Below are 16710 nucleotides of genomic sequence, written 5' to 3'. Positions count from 1 at the left end.
TTGTAAACTTTGGACATTAACATTCGTAATTGTTTTGCGCGCTACATATGCATATTCCATGAGTCTAACAAAACAAATTGAACGTCGTAAGAGCGATAAAGTTCAGCTGGTTTTCTGGTGGAATTCAACGACTCTGTTCTTTATTGCGTGCTTGGTGCTGATATACTTTCAGTAAACATATTTTGGAGTTAGATGTGCTGAAGCTTACCAAATAATTTATACATCGATATGCTATTATTCGTGATGCTTTATTCAAATATTTGATTTTTACTGGCTTTTTATAATAGAATGGTATGTTATTCATAAAAATTTTTTGTATTTTATTTTTTTATATTTCAATTATTTCTTTGTATTTTAATCGTTTCACCTCACTCCTAATCATACGTAGATATAACAAATTTTGTTATAACTAAAGCTGGGATTTCTTTCATTTTCAATAAATTTTATAACTATAAGTAAATAGTAGTTGGCAATCTTGAGCTTTTTTGGTATTTACACCAATACTTTGGTGATCCTTGGCATCGCAGTGTCGTTTCCACCTACTAACTTCTTGCAGGAAATCCTACAAAACAGCTGATTTCGGTATCAATGGAATTTAAAGATAAATCGATAAAAAATTTTTATATATAAATTCTTGAGAATTCTATTTTTCTCTAATATAGAAACTCCGCTCGAAAAGAATTTTGAGAGAACGATAAAAAATGCTTATAAAAAATATAGAAAATGTGAGATGAAATTTTATTATTTTTTAGTATTCAGTGTTACAAGATTAATATATTTGGTAAACAATTGTAATTATGAAATTTATTATCATTGTCTTTCATGTCACTTTTATTGAGGAAAACATTGAACCAATAATTTTTTCTTATTATTTGTAGAATTGGTTAGGATAAGAAACAGTAAACTAAGTAATTTAAATGCGTTATCTCCATTTCAATTGATATCAAGAAATTCTGAATTAACACTGATTAATAGCCAATCGAACCCTATACAATTCTCGCAGGCGAATCTCACGTAACCAAGTATGCGAATCTCGTCACGGAAGTCCAATCCCAAGCTATCCGCGTAGATAGTAATCAGATCGTGTCAGCGTGCTATAGAAACGTTCGCTTCGTGCAATTTGCGACACAGAGTCGCTCGTTCTCTCTCTCTCTCTCTCTCTCTCTCTCTCTCTCTCTCTCTCTCTCTCTCTCTCTCTTTGTGCTCGGAGTCTTAATTTGACGCTCCAAATAAAATAGATAAAAGTGCTCGAAAAGAGGAGCTGTTGAGTTCTCGTATTGACTCCTTTGAGCTTGCGATAGCCGAGAACGCGCGCGTTCGCCTGGCAAATTAGCTTCACTGCTATATTACGTCGAACGTGCACACACTAGCTTGGCGAAAATATCGAACGAACCGACATATCTATGTAAATGAAGCTTGTGGCGGTGACCTGTCGATTCCTCGGCTGAATATGAATGACGAGCTTTAGCAGCCCACGATGTATACCAGATTGCCGGTAGCTATACTAGCTCGTAAACTCATACAGCGATTCCCACGATGCCAATGGAAATGGCAAAAAAATAAATATATAAAAGACGGCCGAAAGACTGAAACATACCAAAGATATATAACGGAAATGCCATTGTGATAAAATATCACGATCGATTTTCTGAACGTGACTAAATTTGATGATGGCGCGATATTAACTGAAAAAAGTAGTGGGCAACTCGCTCGAATGAATTATTGCAAAATGAAAATTCAACTAAAATAAAGAATTAGACTTTCATATTTCCTGTCTATGAATTATTATTCGTTTCATGAACAGTCTTACTTAGCTTCTCAACTTTCACATAAAAAGTTTCATTATCCAAGAAAGTGAGAAAAGAGAGCAAAGAAAAATAGAATTCAAGAGAAGCACGAGATACATTTCTAAGGATGAGGAAAACTAAAATGGAAAAGAAATGAGTCAAAAAAAAGAAAACATCGTGAAAAGAAAACGTAAAACTTGGTATAAGAGAAAAATCTGTGGTATATTGCAACGACCAAGAGATTGCATTCAGTTTTGCGCTTAGAAATACTGATATGAGTACATACAAGTACATATACCTAAGGACACTTTTTTCCGATCGCCCGGCTGACTTACTCAGCACTATATTACCACTTTTACGAATATTTGACTAAGAGATCATTTGCTACCGTCACCACATTCACGATTTCATATAAGACCTAAACTTTGGTGTTGAGCTTCTTATATGCACTTTTAAAAGAAAATATATGAAAAAAGTTGAGCAGCATACCAATAATATTTTTAAAGATATGGATTTATTAAAATTTCGAAAAAAATACTTTCAGACATTACGCTATTTTATAGTTTACAGCGTTAATTATTTAATTCTTTTGTAGTCTGAATACAAGACCCGAGAAATTTAATAAATCAAATTAAAACGTAATACTATATTTTTTCATTGCTTGACCACTACGGCTCTTTCTTTACTGCTTTCAGAATAAGGTGGAAAACGTTTTCTTCGTGCACTATCAAAAGATCACGGAGACGTGTTCCACCTACGAAACATACGACTTGTACATTTTTTTCTTTCATCGGCTCATGGAAGAGAGTATTCTTTACAAGTGCACATACAGAATTTGAAAAAGTCATTTAAGACTTTCTGTTGCGTTCGGGTTTAGGCTGTTATTTACATTTTTTATTCAAGATTTGTAATTCAGAGTTATTTTGTCAACAACTTTCACGCATTATTCTTGTGAACACGCCATTCTATAACTTATAGTAATGAAGATAGCAACTTGGAGTTTGCAATTTATTCATAGAATTTTCCTTCGTGCAAATAGATTTATCTTAAGTTATCAGCAGTTGACACCAGAAGCTATCTAGTAAAGCAATACGCACCACTTAATTTTCAAATTTAATTGATTAAAGTTGCAGAACTTTAAAATTTTTTAAATTGAATTTATTGATTTGTTGAATCATCTTGAAATATGATGCACCAAATTATGCAATCTGAAAATTAAAAAACTGCAAAGTTTTATTTATCGTACGTTTCTCCAAAATTCAATAATACCACTTTTAAAATATCTCCTTGAAAACATATCTCAACGAACTATCATGGCCTTCAATATCTATAGCCTTGATGAGGTTCGTCATTTACCTTATTCTCAAGCTAATCACAATAAGCTCAACCAATTTTAATCATCTGTTATTAACAGTATTTGTCTTTTATTTCAGCTTGTATCCTTACGCTGAAGCCATAAGCTTGCAATATTAGTAGAACAAAATTGGATTATCGTTAGTACTTATAGCATTTTCACAATACGCCATTATCCACAAAAAAAGCAAAAAAGAAGTAGTGATGATAATTGTTCTACAGATTTCACAGTTACAATGTAAATATCAGGTTCTATAAAATGAAATACTGACATGAATTTCATAATCGTATTATATATAGATTCGAGGCTTTCAGTAACAGATATTTAACTTCTACGCAGGTGTGGAAAATTTCCAAATGCAGGGCAAACAGTCCACTCTTTGTAACGTGCTTTGTCGCGTTCATTATTCTCGAATTGAATTATCTCGCGCAGCGGTGGTGGCGCGCCCGTCTCATGATACATTAACGTACAGTGGACGAGGCAGTCGTCCCCCTTGTTTTGGCTCGCGGGGATTCGAATATCGCTTGGCGTATATAGATCATGAATTATTACCCTAGAATTATATGCCCTCGGCTGGGATAATCATTATTTGTTTCGCAACGAAACTTTTATTGTGTCGCCGGAAAATTATGCTTCCGTTGCTTTCTTACATTCAGCATTTTATGGCCAAAACTTTCGAAGGCTTCGCATGAAATCACACCTTCTTTTTTTTACGGATCGACGATATTTGGACGATAAAGTGATGGGCATTCTATGCGCTATGTGTGTTTCTAGATGAATCTTCCATGTGGATGTTTGTTTCAGCAAATGACGCGAGAGGTACTATTGAAAACGCCAATATCCACAGCGAAGCAGAGAACTTGTGATATAGCACTCGATGCGGAAGGAACAGAACTGAAACAGCCGGACAATTAATCAGAGCTGCCAATCTATTAATCAGTACCCAGACAGTGCTGAGTTATTCGAGTGCTCTTTGCGCACTAACGAGTTTCTCTACATGTATATATATCCTAACAAAACAAAAGAAAATATGCTTATCTGAATTAGTTAAGAAAAATTTTTTTTGAGAACATTTACAAAATTTGTTAACCATTTTGTATCGATGTTTGTAATAGTCTTAAGAACAAATTACTTAGTTATTATCATTTTTTCTCGTAAAATTTAAAAAGTTCTTTAGATATTTTTTACCACCCTATTATATTAAATGTCTCTCTCAGTGCTATTAAGTACGTTGACAAATTTAACGAAGGCTCACGCGGGGTCAGTTCTTTTCTTCGCAACAGCTATTTTCCTCATTAAATTTTCCCGAGCTTTTAAGAGTATTAATACTCTGTTTCGCTTTATCGCTAAATAAAAACAAAAACGAAAAGAATACCTGTCACTTTTCTTCTGAATATTATGTTTGCTATGTATACCTATGCAGCTGAACGTGACTGCAGAAACTAGCGTCGCTCATTATCTTAATGAAATGGGAACTGTGTTAAGATATATGAGTTTATTTATGTACTCATTGACTAACACTTTTATTTGCTAAATACAAATTCTTAGCAACTGAAATTTTTTTCAACAAGGAAAAAAAGAATAACTTTGTCCAGTTTTTGTTTAAATAATAAAAATTTTTTTTACAACAGACAGGAAAAGAAATAATTTCATTAAAAACACTAAAACGTTCATTTGCTTTCTTCTTCCATCCATACAGTCGTAAAGAGGACACAAATGGCGTTGTAGTTGCGCCAAAGGACGAGCGTCTTGAAGACAATTATCAACCTTGCGGCTATGCATCTTCCTTTACACGACACCTCATAGCCGGTGAACATTCCCTAGGGCACTTTAAAAGCGGGCTGTTTATTAATTCGCATAGCCTTGCTTCCTCGCGGGATTCATTTGTCGAGTAAAATGCACCTAGTCGACTGCTTGGCATCGTTTTACAATATAGATATATATCTTGAAAGATATATTCCAGAGTGTACGCGTTTTAGCACTTACACTCTCATAGTGGAGCCGTCATATTTCTTTTTTTTTCGTGCTAACTCTTCGATGTGCAACTTTCATCATAAGATACATTTTTTTTAAATGTCAAGCTTACAGCGTTATTTATTTCGTTGAAAATAAAGTTCAAAGCGTATGTAGCTAAAGAATGATATAACGTATCGCTTATTAAACCTATATCATGGTTTTAATATGACTAGCCAGTTTATCAGCGCACAACGCGCGCGTGTAACAAGTACCATTTGCTATATGTTTGAATGTTTGATGTCATTTATAAATGAGTATCTATACCATTATCTATACCATTGATAATTTTTAAATGATTGATATATTTCACTACGGTATCAATATATTTTTTTTTGCATAAGGTTAACTTCCCATTTGTTTTAATTGTTTTGATATACTCGATTTCTCTTTAACTTGAACTCGAACTTGACTTGAATCGAATCGAATCGAATTTTGATTGACCAATGGGGAGCCGTTTTAGCGTGATCATGTTCAATTCAAGATGATTCAAGTTTAACTCTCTTGCTCGCTTTTATAAATGGACCATTGAAAATAAACAATGTTAGATTAAAAACGATTGTACGATTGCAAAAACAAAGATAAAAAGAACAGGAAGCGAAGCAAGTGGTGGTGAGATGATAATTTGTCTTCGACAAGCGTGTAGCAGAGAGCTTGGATAGGTAAACTTTCGAGTGGCCGGTGCGCGCAAGCAAATAAGCGTAATTACTTGCCGTAGTCATGGTAACGAGAAAAGCAGCCCCTGAGTTTGACTGCAGCGCGCCAGTGGTTAATTCGAGGCTTAGAAAACATTGATGCCACGCTCAGCCATCGTCGCCGGACGGATTTGATGTTCACCGAAAGTAGACTGGCTGCTCGCCTACTCATAAGGTAACGCTCCTTTAGTATTTTCCGCGGCACACAATTTCAGTGCCGTTTCACAATGCTTTCTCAGTTGGGCAAATCACATTCGATAATTATATAAAAAATAAAATAAAAAATGTAGATTTTTCGATAAAAAGTTTTCATAGCAAAAGGTCAGGAAAAAATTAGTTTGATCAAATCCAAAGAAAATAACGTAGCATAAAGACGGTTTGGCCCACCTGTTGCCGTAGGCCTATAAGACGTGACATTTAGCACCAAGACTATATATAACGTACAGCAAACTTTCCACTTTTCTATGTTTCTTCTACATATATTTGATCAAACTTTTTGTCTTCATTAGTAAATTCAATTTTGCGTGCGAGGAAAAAGTAACGGGTGAGATTCTGTGAAAATGATCTTATCGATCAGACTGCGCCCGTAAAATTCCCGCGTAGAGTGCTAAGCGCGAAGAAAACTAATCTTGGTAAAAACCCCGGGATGCGCGATACAACGTATAGCACACAAAATCCCTCAAGCATTCTGAAACATATGTCAAGGTATTTTCTTTATCCGGTTATTATTTCAAATAACACCGCTGCTAACATTTCTACAACAAACATGTATCATATGTTTCATAAATATAGAAGATATGTTAAAGAAATATTTTATATTAGATGTTCACGTAGAAATGATTAATATTAATGACATCTACGAAATTCCGTTATAGTGGAATTATGCTCATTTTGTTACCGACGCGATCGATTATAATTCAATATTCCCAATCAAACAATCTAATGATTTAAGTTCTAAACTCAGAAGTAGATTTTCCACTTGATAGAACTGAAATTATTAACTTGTAACACTCTCACGTGGGCAAAACTAATTCAAACCATTTCGAATTCAATAAGCGTGAAATCCGATTCCGAGTCTAGCTCTCGTGCAATCAGCATCCGCCTAGCAGAAAGTTTATTATTCAAATAAAGCAAACGTCATGGGCTATAAGGGTCTAGGAGAGAGAAAAAGGAACGTCGAGTCGTAATAGACCAATTGCTTGCTATAGCGGTGACCTTCCTTGACAGCACTGCCTCGTTTTTATTTCACATAAAGGTTTTTTTTGCGTAAAAGTCAAGAGTTAACGCCAGTAGCACAGATGCAATGGAAGTACGAAGCGGACAATGGATCGCGAAGTGAAAACTTATCGGAATGGAAAATCGAAGCTGTCTGCGGAACGTATGGAAATTGTATAGGAACTTTGAGAAAGTTTTCGCTTTTTCTTTGGAAAAACATATTTCTTTTTAAATATTGAATATTTTTTGTTACAATGAAAATGAATAATAGTTTTGTTTTTGTTTAACAATGAAATATCTAGTAGTTTTAACTGTGTATAACTTACAATTCATTCTTTGAGTTTATGAGATTTCGAAAGTTGATGACTTACGTTAACTTCGACCTTTATCAATTTTCTCTACGTGAGAATTTTGAATTTTACAATTAATTAACTGATAGTTAACTTTTAAACCTATTTCCGTAGGATCATCGATACAAATAAGAAATTCGAATTTACGTGCATGAATGATAACAAAGTAATTATTAACCTCCTATTAAAATGATAATATCTCTGTAACATGAAATACAAAATATCTGCTTATTACAAGGGAAAGTTAAACTATGTTTTATAACCTTTAAGTTTAAAACTAATTAAAACCGAGCTTTTAATATTCGTTGATATCTTTGTAAACTCTATTTAACGAAACATTTTCATTGTTGTACGTATAATTTGATCGCGATTTTGTCGTTAATGAAAGACTAGAAAATCCTATTTCAAATAGAATGCGCGGGCAGATAATCCAATTTTTCTTCGAGCTCTTGCACTATTCATGAGTGGCTTGACTTGCGTGAGACATTTTCTTTGAATTAAAATATGGTAAAAAAAGGGAAAAACGAAAAAAGAAAGGACCTTGAAATTCTTACGAACTTGCAGTCTCTATAAAATTACTAGTTATTTATTCGGTTACAATTGTGATTGAAATAGAAATGGAGTTTTATAAAAGTTAATATTTCACTTCTTAAGACCAATTTGCAAACAAATTTTTTTTACTTATAAAACATTTCATAAAACTTTGGAATACATTTTTTCCCTGCTTCATTTCATATCTCATTACGTCTCATTATGCATTTCCACATAATAACTGCATTTATCATCATTATGAGTTATGTATTTCTCATTATCCGACGATACTCCGGTTCTAAAACTTACACAACAATCATTTGTTATTTAATCAAAGGAAAGAACATGGTCGATCAGTAATCTGTTGCGTAATCACACTTTTTGGAAAGCTAATGTAGTATCCATGGCAATTTTAAGATCGATTGACAATTACCATTCATTAGAGTCTTCTGAGTATAAATCAATCATTTGCTTTGTGATTATAAAAATGATCATTTCACAATTTTTTTTACAACACATTTGTTTGCAAATTAAAAATGCTGTCTGTGCATTTGAATTGAAAGTAATGGTAAAAAAACATTTTTTTGACAAGTTATAAAATGCGTATTGAATAAATATAAAATGATTTAACAGATTTCTTTATGAATTATTCCAGTGGTACATTATCAGCTGGCTTTTATCGTGAGCGAAAGAGGCAAGCACTTGAAACCACGTTCAATTAATATCGTTCATGCAAACAAGGTCAATACGAATCTACAACTCCGAACGCTTCAAAGGGTGGTTACAGCTGGTGACGTATTTTAGAGCCTCGCGCTGCACACCTTGATTAATAGTTTGAACTTGGCACCCATGAAAAGAAAGGCGATATTGATAGTACTGCTTTTCGTTTTTCATCTTCATTTGAATATTTATACATTGAAAATAAATTCTAGGCCACTCTTTGCACATTTTTATTTTGGTTTTTAAAAATCACCTTTTCTGTTTAATTTAAATCAAAGACGTTTATCGATTACAGTTCTTATGACGCTCTATTCAACAAAATCTTCTTCTTATTAATCTACCAAAATATACAACAGAAATATATCATTTAAAGTATCAATTGCTAAAAAATTATTTTTCACTACGAACTAGAAATCTTGTTGAAATAATCTCGAAGATTTTACAATAATCATATAATAAATATCAATAACTTATGAACGAAAGGCGCAAACAAAATATAAAATTAGGAGAATATAGAAAGAAAATGGAAAAAAAAAGTAATCTTTAAATCAAGCTATTAATAATAATACTCTTTCTACTAAAAAAGCCACTATCTAATCCTCTTTTTATTATTCCACTTTAGTCGTATCATCATCCATTTCGATCAATCGTATTACAACTATGCTCATTCCGTGTCCCATCTTCAATTTCCATTCTCGTTTTTCAGGGTATATAGGTAATAAGGTATTCCTCTCGGAGAGAGCGACAAAAGCAGTTTACCATCCATCGAAAGCAGAATGTAGACCCAGATATGTACGCAGCAAGCGTTGTCAAGGGATACACATCCAGTTCTTCGCGTGTTTGTCGTCGAGCAAACTCATTTTACTCCCACACGAGAATATATAGGTACGTTATGCTCCTTTTGAATCGTGCGACGGCGATCGAGTCGCATTCTTGTTGACAAAGCTCTCATCGATGTCGTTGAAGATTGACCCGTTGCAAACGCACCATCATATAATCAACTTTGCTTATCAAGTGTTTCATATTCAATAGCATTGCAGGCGCGTAGTACAATTTTTATTATGGAAGTAGCAAGTTGCTACGTAGTTATGTATGTGTGTTGTTGAACCATCCCTCTCTTTAGCTTTGTGAAATGTTTGATGCGCTAACAAAATTATATACATTCACGCTTGATTTTAGGTTGTAACGTTTAATTTTAAGTTACATTCAGCAATAGTAAATTAACATTGAACGTTATATTCCTAAAGTTTAATTTACTAAGCAAGTATAACTAATAAGTTATAGAAATAAATTTGCAACAGTACGTTATATATGTTTTGTAAATAAGTTCATAAAAATATATCGCCCGACGGTCACATAATTGGAAGGTCATTCCTTACCTACGTGCACGACGTATATGAGGCTATTCATTAAAACTGTAACAGCACCAATGTTGCCTTCTAATTTCTTGTCCCTTCATTCGCCCTATATCTTCTATCATGCTGTAATTCCAACTCTGACGTCAAAACAGTGAAAAGCGTGGTAAGATACTCGTACACGCATATACGCTGGAAATAAGACTTGAAAAAATCATGCAAATGAAAAGTCATATGAGATTTTTAAAGATACTATCAATATACGTTTCATTAAATACAATGATTTAACGTTAAATTTTACTTCAATTTTTTCCTTATATTATAATCCATATTCAACTAGCTCGATTGTTATGAACTAGGTGTGTTTGATAGCATTTTGAATTTCATTATAAACAGAGGAACAAAATCTTGAGTGATAGCGTAAATGTAAACATAGGTCGTTATAAAGTTTTCACTACGACATAAAATTCTTACTATGACTAAACCAAACTAAATTAATTTTTTGCCAAGTATACTGGCTGCATTATCGAGATCATGATTACTTGTAAAGAACTTGTACGTGGTCGGATTGAAACTAGCTTTACTAAGCTGTAGAAATGTGAAAAATACCAATAATAAGTTCAGTTATTGATTAGTACTAGTCATTATGAATAATCAGAAAGACTAATTTATGAAAAACTTCCAAGATATTGATTCAAAGACTTACATTTTTTCATATATAGCGTGCACGCCAACATGAGCGAAACTAAGCGAAAAAAATACATCATAATACAATAATTTAATTTTAATAATATAATTTTCTTTCAAATTGTTACGTCATATTCTCAAATAAGTATAAATAATTATGCAATTTAAAATTTGTGAATAATTAGTATAATGTTTCTTCTGTCAGGCATTTTAATGTTACAGAAAATACGACAAGGGAAATTATTTATTTTCGAAATTTTACACATTCATTTGAAATGCCCTTTAATTATATTCTAAATTCTACCATTGTGCTACACATTTATTGAAAAACAGCAGTATCTCAAACGTAAAGCTTCTTCCCTCCTAATCCAAAGCCATCCAAGAAAACTTGTCTTAAATCTTTCTGTACTCTGACGGAAAATTTCGCAGAATCTACTGACGACCGAGGAATAACAATGTATTTCAAAGTTTAACGTCAAGTCCAAAGTTTTTAATACCCAAAGTACAATAATAAAATCCTAAAAACAACATTCAGAAGAAATCCTCTAAATTAGATGTAAACTGTTTTCTAGAACATCGCCAACGAAGTAGTACATAGCAACGCGAGCATCTTATTTACTCAACAATAATAAAGCGTATTTGTATTACAAACATAAAACAAGAAAAAGGAAGAGAGATAGAAAGACAAAAATAAAATTAAAAGGAAGACTTTGTTCTTTCCCGTGAGTTAATGTAACAACGTTGGGTAAAAGGACTCGCGCGTGGCTGCGGGTATCTTCTCTCACTCGAGAGTCCTTCAGAGCGAGACAATTGCCACGTGTGGCACGTGTACGCCGACAAGAAGCCACTTTTCGCTGTCTCCAGTAAGCTACCTCATTATGTGCTTCTGTTCCGCCAAGAAAAATGAGGTTTTTGGTTAGCCAGAGGCATATAAACTTTTTTCTCTCTCACATTTTTTCTTACCTCCGTTCTTTAACGGGTTCTTTTCGCTGCTGGAGAAACTTTGTCGTCGCAGTTTTCTGCTGATCATAATTATATAGAAGTAACAAATTGTACATAAACCCGAGAACTTCTAGGAAGAATTTGTCATGAAATGTTTTTTTCTCGAATTCAGATTTGAATATTATTTGAATTCCCTAATTTGGCTAATCTTGATACAATGATTATTCTTTAATATTATGTATCTATAAATCCTTGAGAAGTAAAATACATGTATTGTACTTTTTTTATCAACATTTTATAATTTTTTATAGGCTCTGTGTTATATAAATAGCTGTAATATTACGATATGATTATGTCAGTTAATATCTTTCATACATGTACTCGATGCGCGTAATAATGCTAATTCTTTTAGAAACAAATATTGGAAAATCATTTCAATCTCTTTATAATAAGATAAAAATATGTCTGTAATTTTAGCGCCCAAACTATTCTACGTCGATGTGTATTTTCTTATAAGTACTTTTAATGATAAAACTTTTCGTCTTATGATGGAACTTGTTACTTTTGATAGAGAGAAGTTTTAATACGCTTTTCAAGTGGAAGTTCCGCTATATTTAATCGTAGCTCGATCAATTTATTTTTATCTACTTGCGAATGGTTTCACCACAATTACTTAAATAAATTAATATCAAATCCATTTTAGCTAATAAATAATGAATTGATCACGACAAATTTAAATACAATAATTTACAATTGTCTGTCAATAACGAAAATAATATTCATTTAAACGAAGTTATTCTGCATACATTTTACCGTGCACGTACGAGCGTGAGATTATCGATTCATAGTAACTCATTTTGTACCTTCCTACCAGGTGACAACCAAGATAAATGGATTTTCACCTGCTTCGGTTGTTCGCTTGGCATGCATATGTCTGCATTACAGAGGAGCATTTGCACGACTAACATAAATTGGAGTCAGACTGCGACGTCACGAAGTTTTTAGAAACTGCAGAAAATGTAGAAAATAGAGGAAGACGATAGTTTTAGCTTTCTTGCACGTACGTAGGATGGAAATCCTTATTGCTATTGACATCAGGTTGACTTTGAAAAATTAGACTCGTTGGTGCACTGTTTGATTTTGCACTTTATTGAGATCAATGGTTTTCTAACTAATTGAATATTATGAACAAGAGATTATTGGTTCATTACAAATTTGAGAAAAATAAGGATTAAAAGCTGATTAGTCTTATTCAATAATCGAGATGTGATAAGTTTAATTAATACTTGATTTTATTAGATTTTTTTTATTCGTTTTAATACAAAGATGTTATCAATCCCGGATTTTTATAATGAATTTTCGTCAATGCCGGAAATTCAATTTGTGAAGGGTGACATTCATAAATCTTTTCTGCTCTTCCATCTTGCGAGATCTGAATTAACATATTCAGTTTGGTTTTCCTCTTAGGCTACCAGTCACACTTTGTCTTGTTCACGAATTCCTAAGCTTGAATGATACTTTGTGATAAATATAACATTTCGACATATCGGGCTGCTAAGAAAAAATGTATTATTGATTTATTTTAGTTTATTCGCGAAAATCTAATTTAATGTTAGATGTTTCTATGACGACGTGTACGGACATATTTCATCAAGAAAAAGTTTACGCGTACGAATTTTGTACCGACGTAAACGCCAGTGACGAAAATGAAGACATCTAATGGAGTAGGAGTTCTGTTATTTCAGAAATTCCCTTGGAATGAGAAAAGTTCTCTTTCATTAAGGTACAATTGTAGTTTCCTAACGCCAACCCATTCACACGCATGAGATATATACGAAAGGGGTTAGTTTCAGTTTTCTGATTTTTTTGAACGGACATGAATACTAATACTAAGATTCGAGTTACAAGCTGAATAAAAGCTGTAATAGAAGATTAACTTCTAAATATAAAATAAAAAAGTTACGTGGAAAACTTATTTTCTTATAGGAAACTAAAATGCATGTTGTATAAGTGAGAGAGGCTGAGTATACTTTTTTATGGTTTAAAGTATGTTGCCGAAGTAGAAAAAGCTACTTTACAGAAATAACTTCGAGCGGTGAATGTTGCCGTCACTAAGGTATAAAATGCTAAAAATTTTTCCTTTAATATAATATTGCTTAAGTGCAGTTTTTATAGATCATGACCATTTTTATCATAGCTTTTTTCTAGTAGTTATCAATTTTAAGAACCTATAATAATTTTAATGTGTCATCCCTATTTTACGCGTTAGATTGGAATTCTATGAGAGGTTTATCAGATGTATTATTTTTTGTATAACTTCATTGATTGCGATAAAGAAAAAATCGAAAAAAGCGAAAGGAATTAATAAGAAAATAAATGAAACTGAAAAATTTAATATTATACATTACAGATTCAAATAAAAAAATTAATGTTATTATATGATATTTGAAAAATATACGCATTACATGAAAAATTAAAATATTCAATAAATAATGCATTGAAATATAGCCTACAACTAAACTGATATAACATTAATTCTTCTTAAAAGAAGAAACGACCAGCCCATAAAATCATATCAAGATTTATTTCGACTACGATAAAAGCAAACGGTTACCTTGACCGACACGCTATCAGCAAACTCTGAGCCCTCGTTAGTAAATACTGCGGAAGGCAAAACTCATATGTGCAGACATTGTAACTCCTATAGCTTTTCTTCGTTGAAACGAAATTTACAAAAACACAGAGGAAAAAGTAAGTATAAGCAGCAAAAGAACTGTTGAAGCTGTTATGGGTCGACCTTCTTTCCTTATATAAACTAAGCTCGCGGTAATCACGCGGAAGCTCGATTATAATTATCCGGAAGGATATGACGTTCACACAACCACGTTCATTCAAGTCTCGTGCATCGCCCATGAATTTAAATTCATAGACGGAAGGAAATTTTGATGGATTCGCTGCAGATACTGCACTAGGCTTTTCATTGGCGCTTCATACAAAGAGATAGGGGCTAACCCGACGTGTGTATCTCTCGCATCGCTCTCGCAATTTATGTTTCATCGTATGTTTCATCTTTCTCTCTCTCTTTCTTTCTCTCTTTCTCTCACACACGCGTCTCGGTGTTTGTTCAAGGGTATAGGAAGCATGATGATTGCGAAAGATCTTTCTGGTCGTTAGGTTTATAGATCAAAATTGTTAGTGTGTGTGAGTGTGTACCTATATGAGTGTTGGTGTTCTTCCTTTTATTTTTATTGATACACAGGTGACGGCTTTTGTGCACTGTTCAATGATTTATGCGTTATTTTTAAATCTTTTTGAAAAAGCATTTACAACATTGTCATTTATCGAGCATAAATTTCACAATCAAAAATAAACAGTAACAACCCATATCTTGGTGTAGATGATATGGCGTTCACACGTGTAAGTAGAAAGAATCGATAGTGGTCAGATAAAAGTATGATATTAGTGACTACATACTTTAGCAAACAGATTTTTAATGTCTGTCTCCTTGTTCTACAGATTGTTTAATAGTTTATCAGTAAAAAAAAACGACAGAAAATAAGAAAAAACAACTGTCATATAAAAGTACTTTTCATCGAGGCGTCCAATATTCATGTTTGATGGTGATTTGACTGTCTATGCTATTGGATCTCACCACTGGGGGTATTGGAAAAGAAAAGCTGGGACGTGCGTAGGCTGCTGAGCCACCCATTGAATAACCTGTAAGCCTGGCACGTACAGGCATGGTGAAGGTAGATCGCGCGACTACACGAACGAACCTCTATATTGCCTCGTCATTGCCATCGCGTATACTATACCCGATCTCCTTCGTTTTGTCAAGTTCTAGTGTCAGCACTACTCTCATACTCGTGAACACGACGCAATTAATGGCCAAAGGTAGTTTGGGCTCCTAGATAGTTTTATGACATCGAGATGCCCTCTAACATACTTGTCATTTCAATACACGATAAAATTTTTAATTAATCTCTTACATGCAAATAACAATATTTGGAGGACAAATGATTTATATTTTATACTTGTTAATACTTGCATAATGACGTAGGATTAACTTTCAGTAATGTAATTTTATTTAATTACTTTGGAATTTAAAGAAACGTTTACTGTGATTGCATACTTTCGAAATATCAGCTATGACATCTGGCGTTTATCTTATATTTATATAAATTCGTAAAAAATGAATTGGTGGGAGAACTTTTACCTTGAAAAATATTTCCTCAAAGCTTTCATAAATTTGAAAATTTATTTGTACTTTTATTACGCGTATTGAAATTTAAGAGAAAGTTTAATAAAATGCATTGGATGGTATATTTAATCGTGTACATTTGCAGCGTCAATTGAAGCTTTGCTTAACGTGAATGCTGTCTTACAAAGATTAAGTTTCAACGGAGGACAAACAGGAGGAAAAAATAAATAATACGTCAGATTCTTTTCTTAAGGAATACTTATGCATACTTTGTTTGTATTTCTTCATGTCATATAAAAAAAATTTATTCTAGAAATTTCACAGTAATAAATATAAGCTTACCCTTCGCATAACACGGAGTGAAAACGATGAGGTCTTCATTTTCGTTGAAATAGCTATTAAAACTTCAAGCGGCAAAATATGAAATAAGGAAGACGCTTTATTAATTCAATCTCTCGTAATAAACCGAGAAATTATAGTCAAAGTCAGCTATGCGCGGAATACGATGACTCAGCTAAGAATGCGGGTAGAGGGTGGCTGCAACTACAGGTGGTCGCTGATCTGGCGGCAGCTTCAATACCAGTCAATTCCGCATCCACGAATATTTCTTAGTAAAAAATAACGGTACTAAAGTTTTCAGACTAATTTTTTAAGTAAAGTGAGTTTCAGTTGTAGTGGTGATTAAAGTCAAACAACAATATATACTGTAAATTAGACAAAACACAAACACACGATTTTAAGATTTTATTATACGATTTATTAATGAACACTAATGAAGATAGTAACTCGTCGAAACAAAAGATGATTCAAGAGAGACAAGAGACGCGTTCGTCCGGATGATCAACGAAGAACGCGACTGT

The 16710-nt window shown here is 33.1% G+C and overlaps 1 protein-coding gene across 2 annotated transcripts in view; it reads right to left on the bottom strand.

Moving 5' to 3' along the window:
• Nucleotides 1–16687, bottom strand: part of LOC131662893 (calmodulin-A-like) — a 102429-nt gene extending 85742 nt beyond the window's left edge. For both annotated transcript variants that reach the window (XM_058932868.1, XM_058932870.1), the window contains exon 1: nt 16193–16687. Coding sequence is in view for 1 of the 2 variants with exons in the window: in XM_058932870.1 (XP_058788853.1) it covers nt 16193–16231 (39 nt within the window). In the remaining variant the exon portion in view is untranslated. The remainder of the gene's footprint in view (nt 1–16192) is intronic.
• Between the last annotated feature and the right edge of the window lie 23 nt (nt 16688–16710).

This window comes from Phymastichus coffea, unplaced genomic scaffold, assembly GCF_024137745.1.
Source record: "Phymastichus coffea isolate CEN01 unplaced genomic scaffold, Cenicafe_Pcof_1.1 PCOF00028, whole genome shotgun sequence".
NCBI lineage: Eukaryota > Metazoa > Arthropoda > Insecta > Hymenoptera > Eulophidae > Phymastichus > Phymastichus coffea.
The sequence above is the reverse complement of the archived record's forward strand: the minus strand, read 5'-3'. Positions and strand labels throughout refer to the sequence as shown.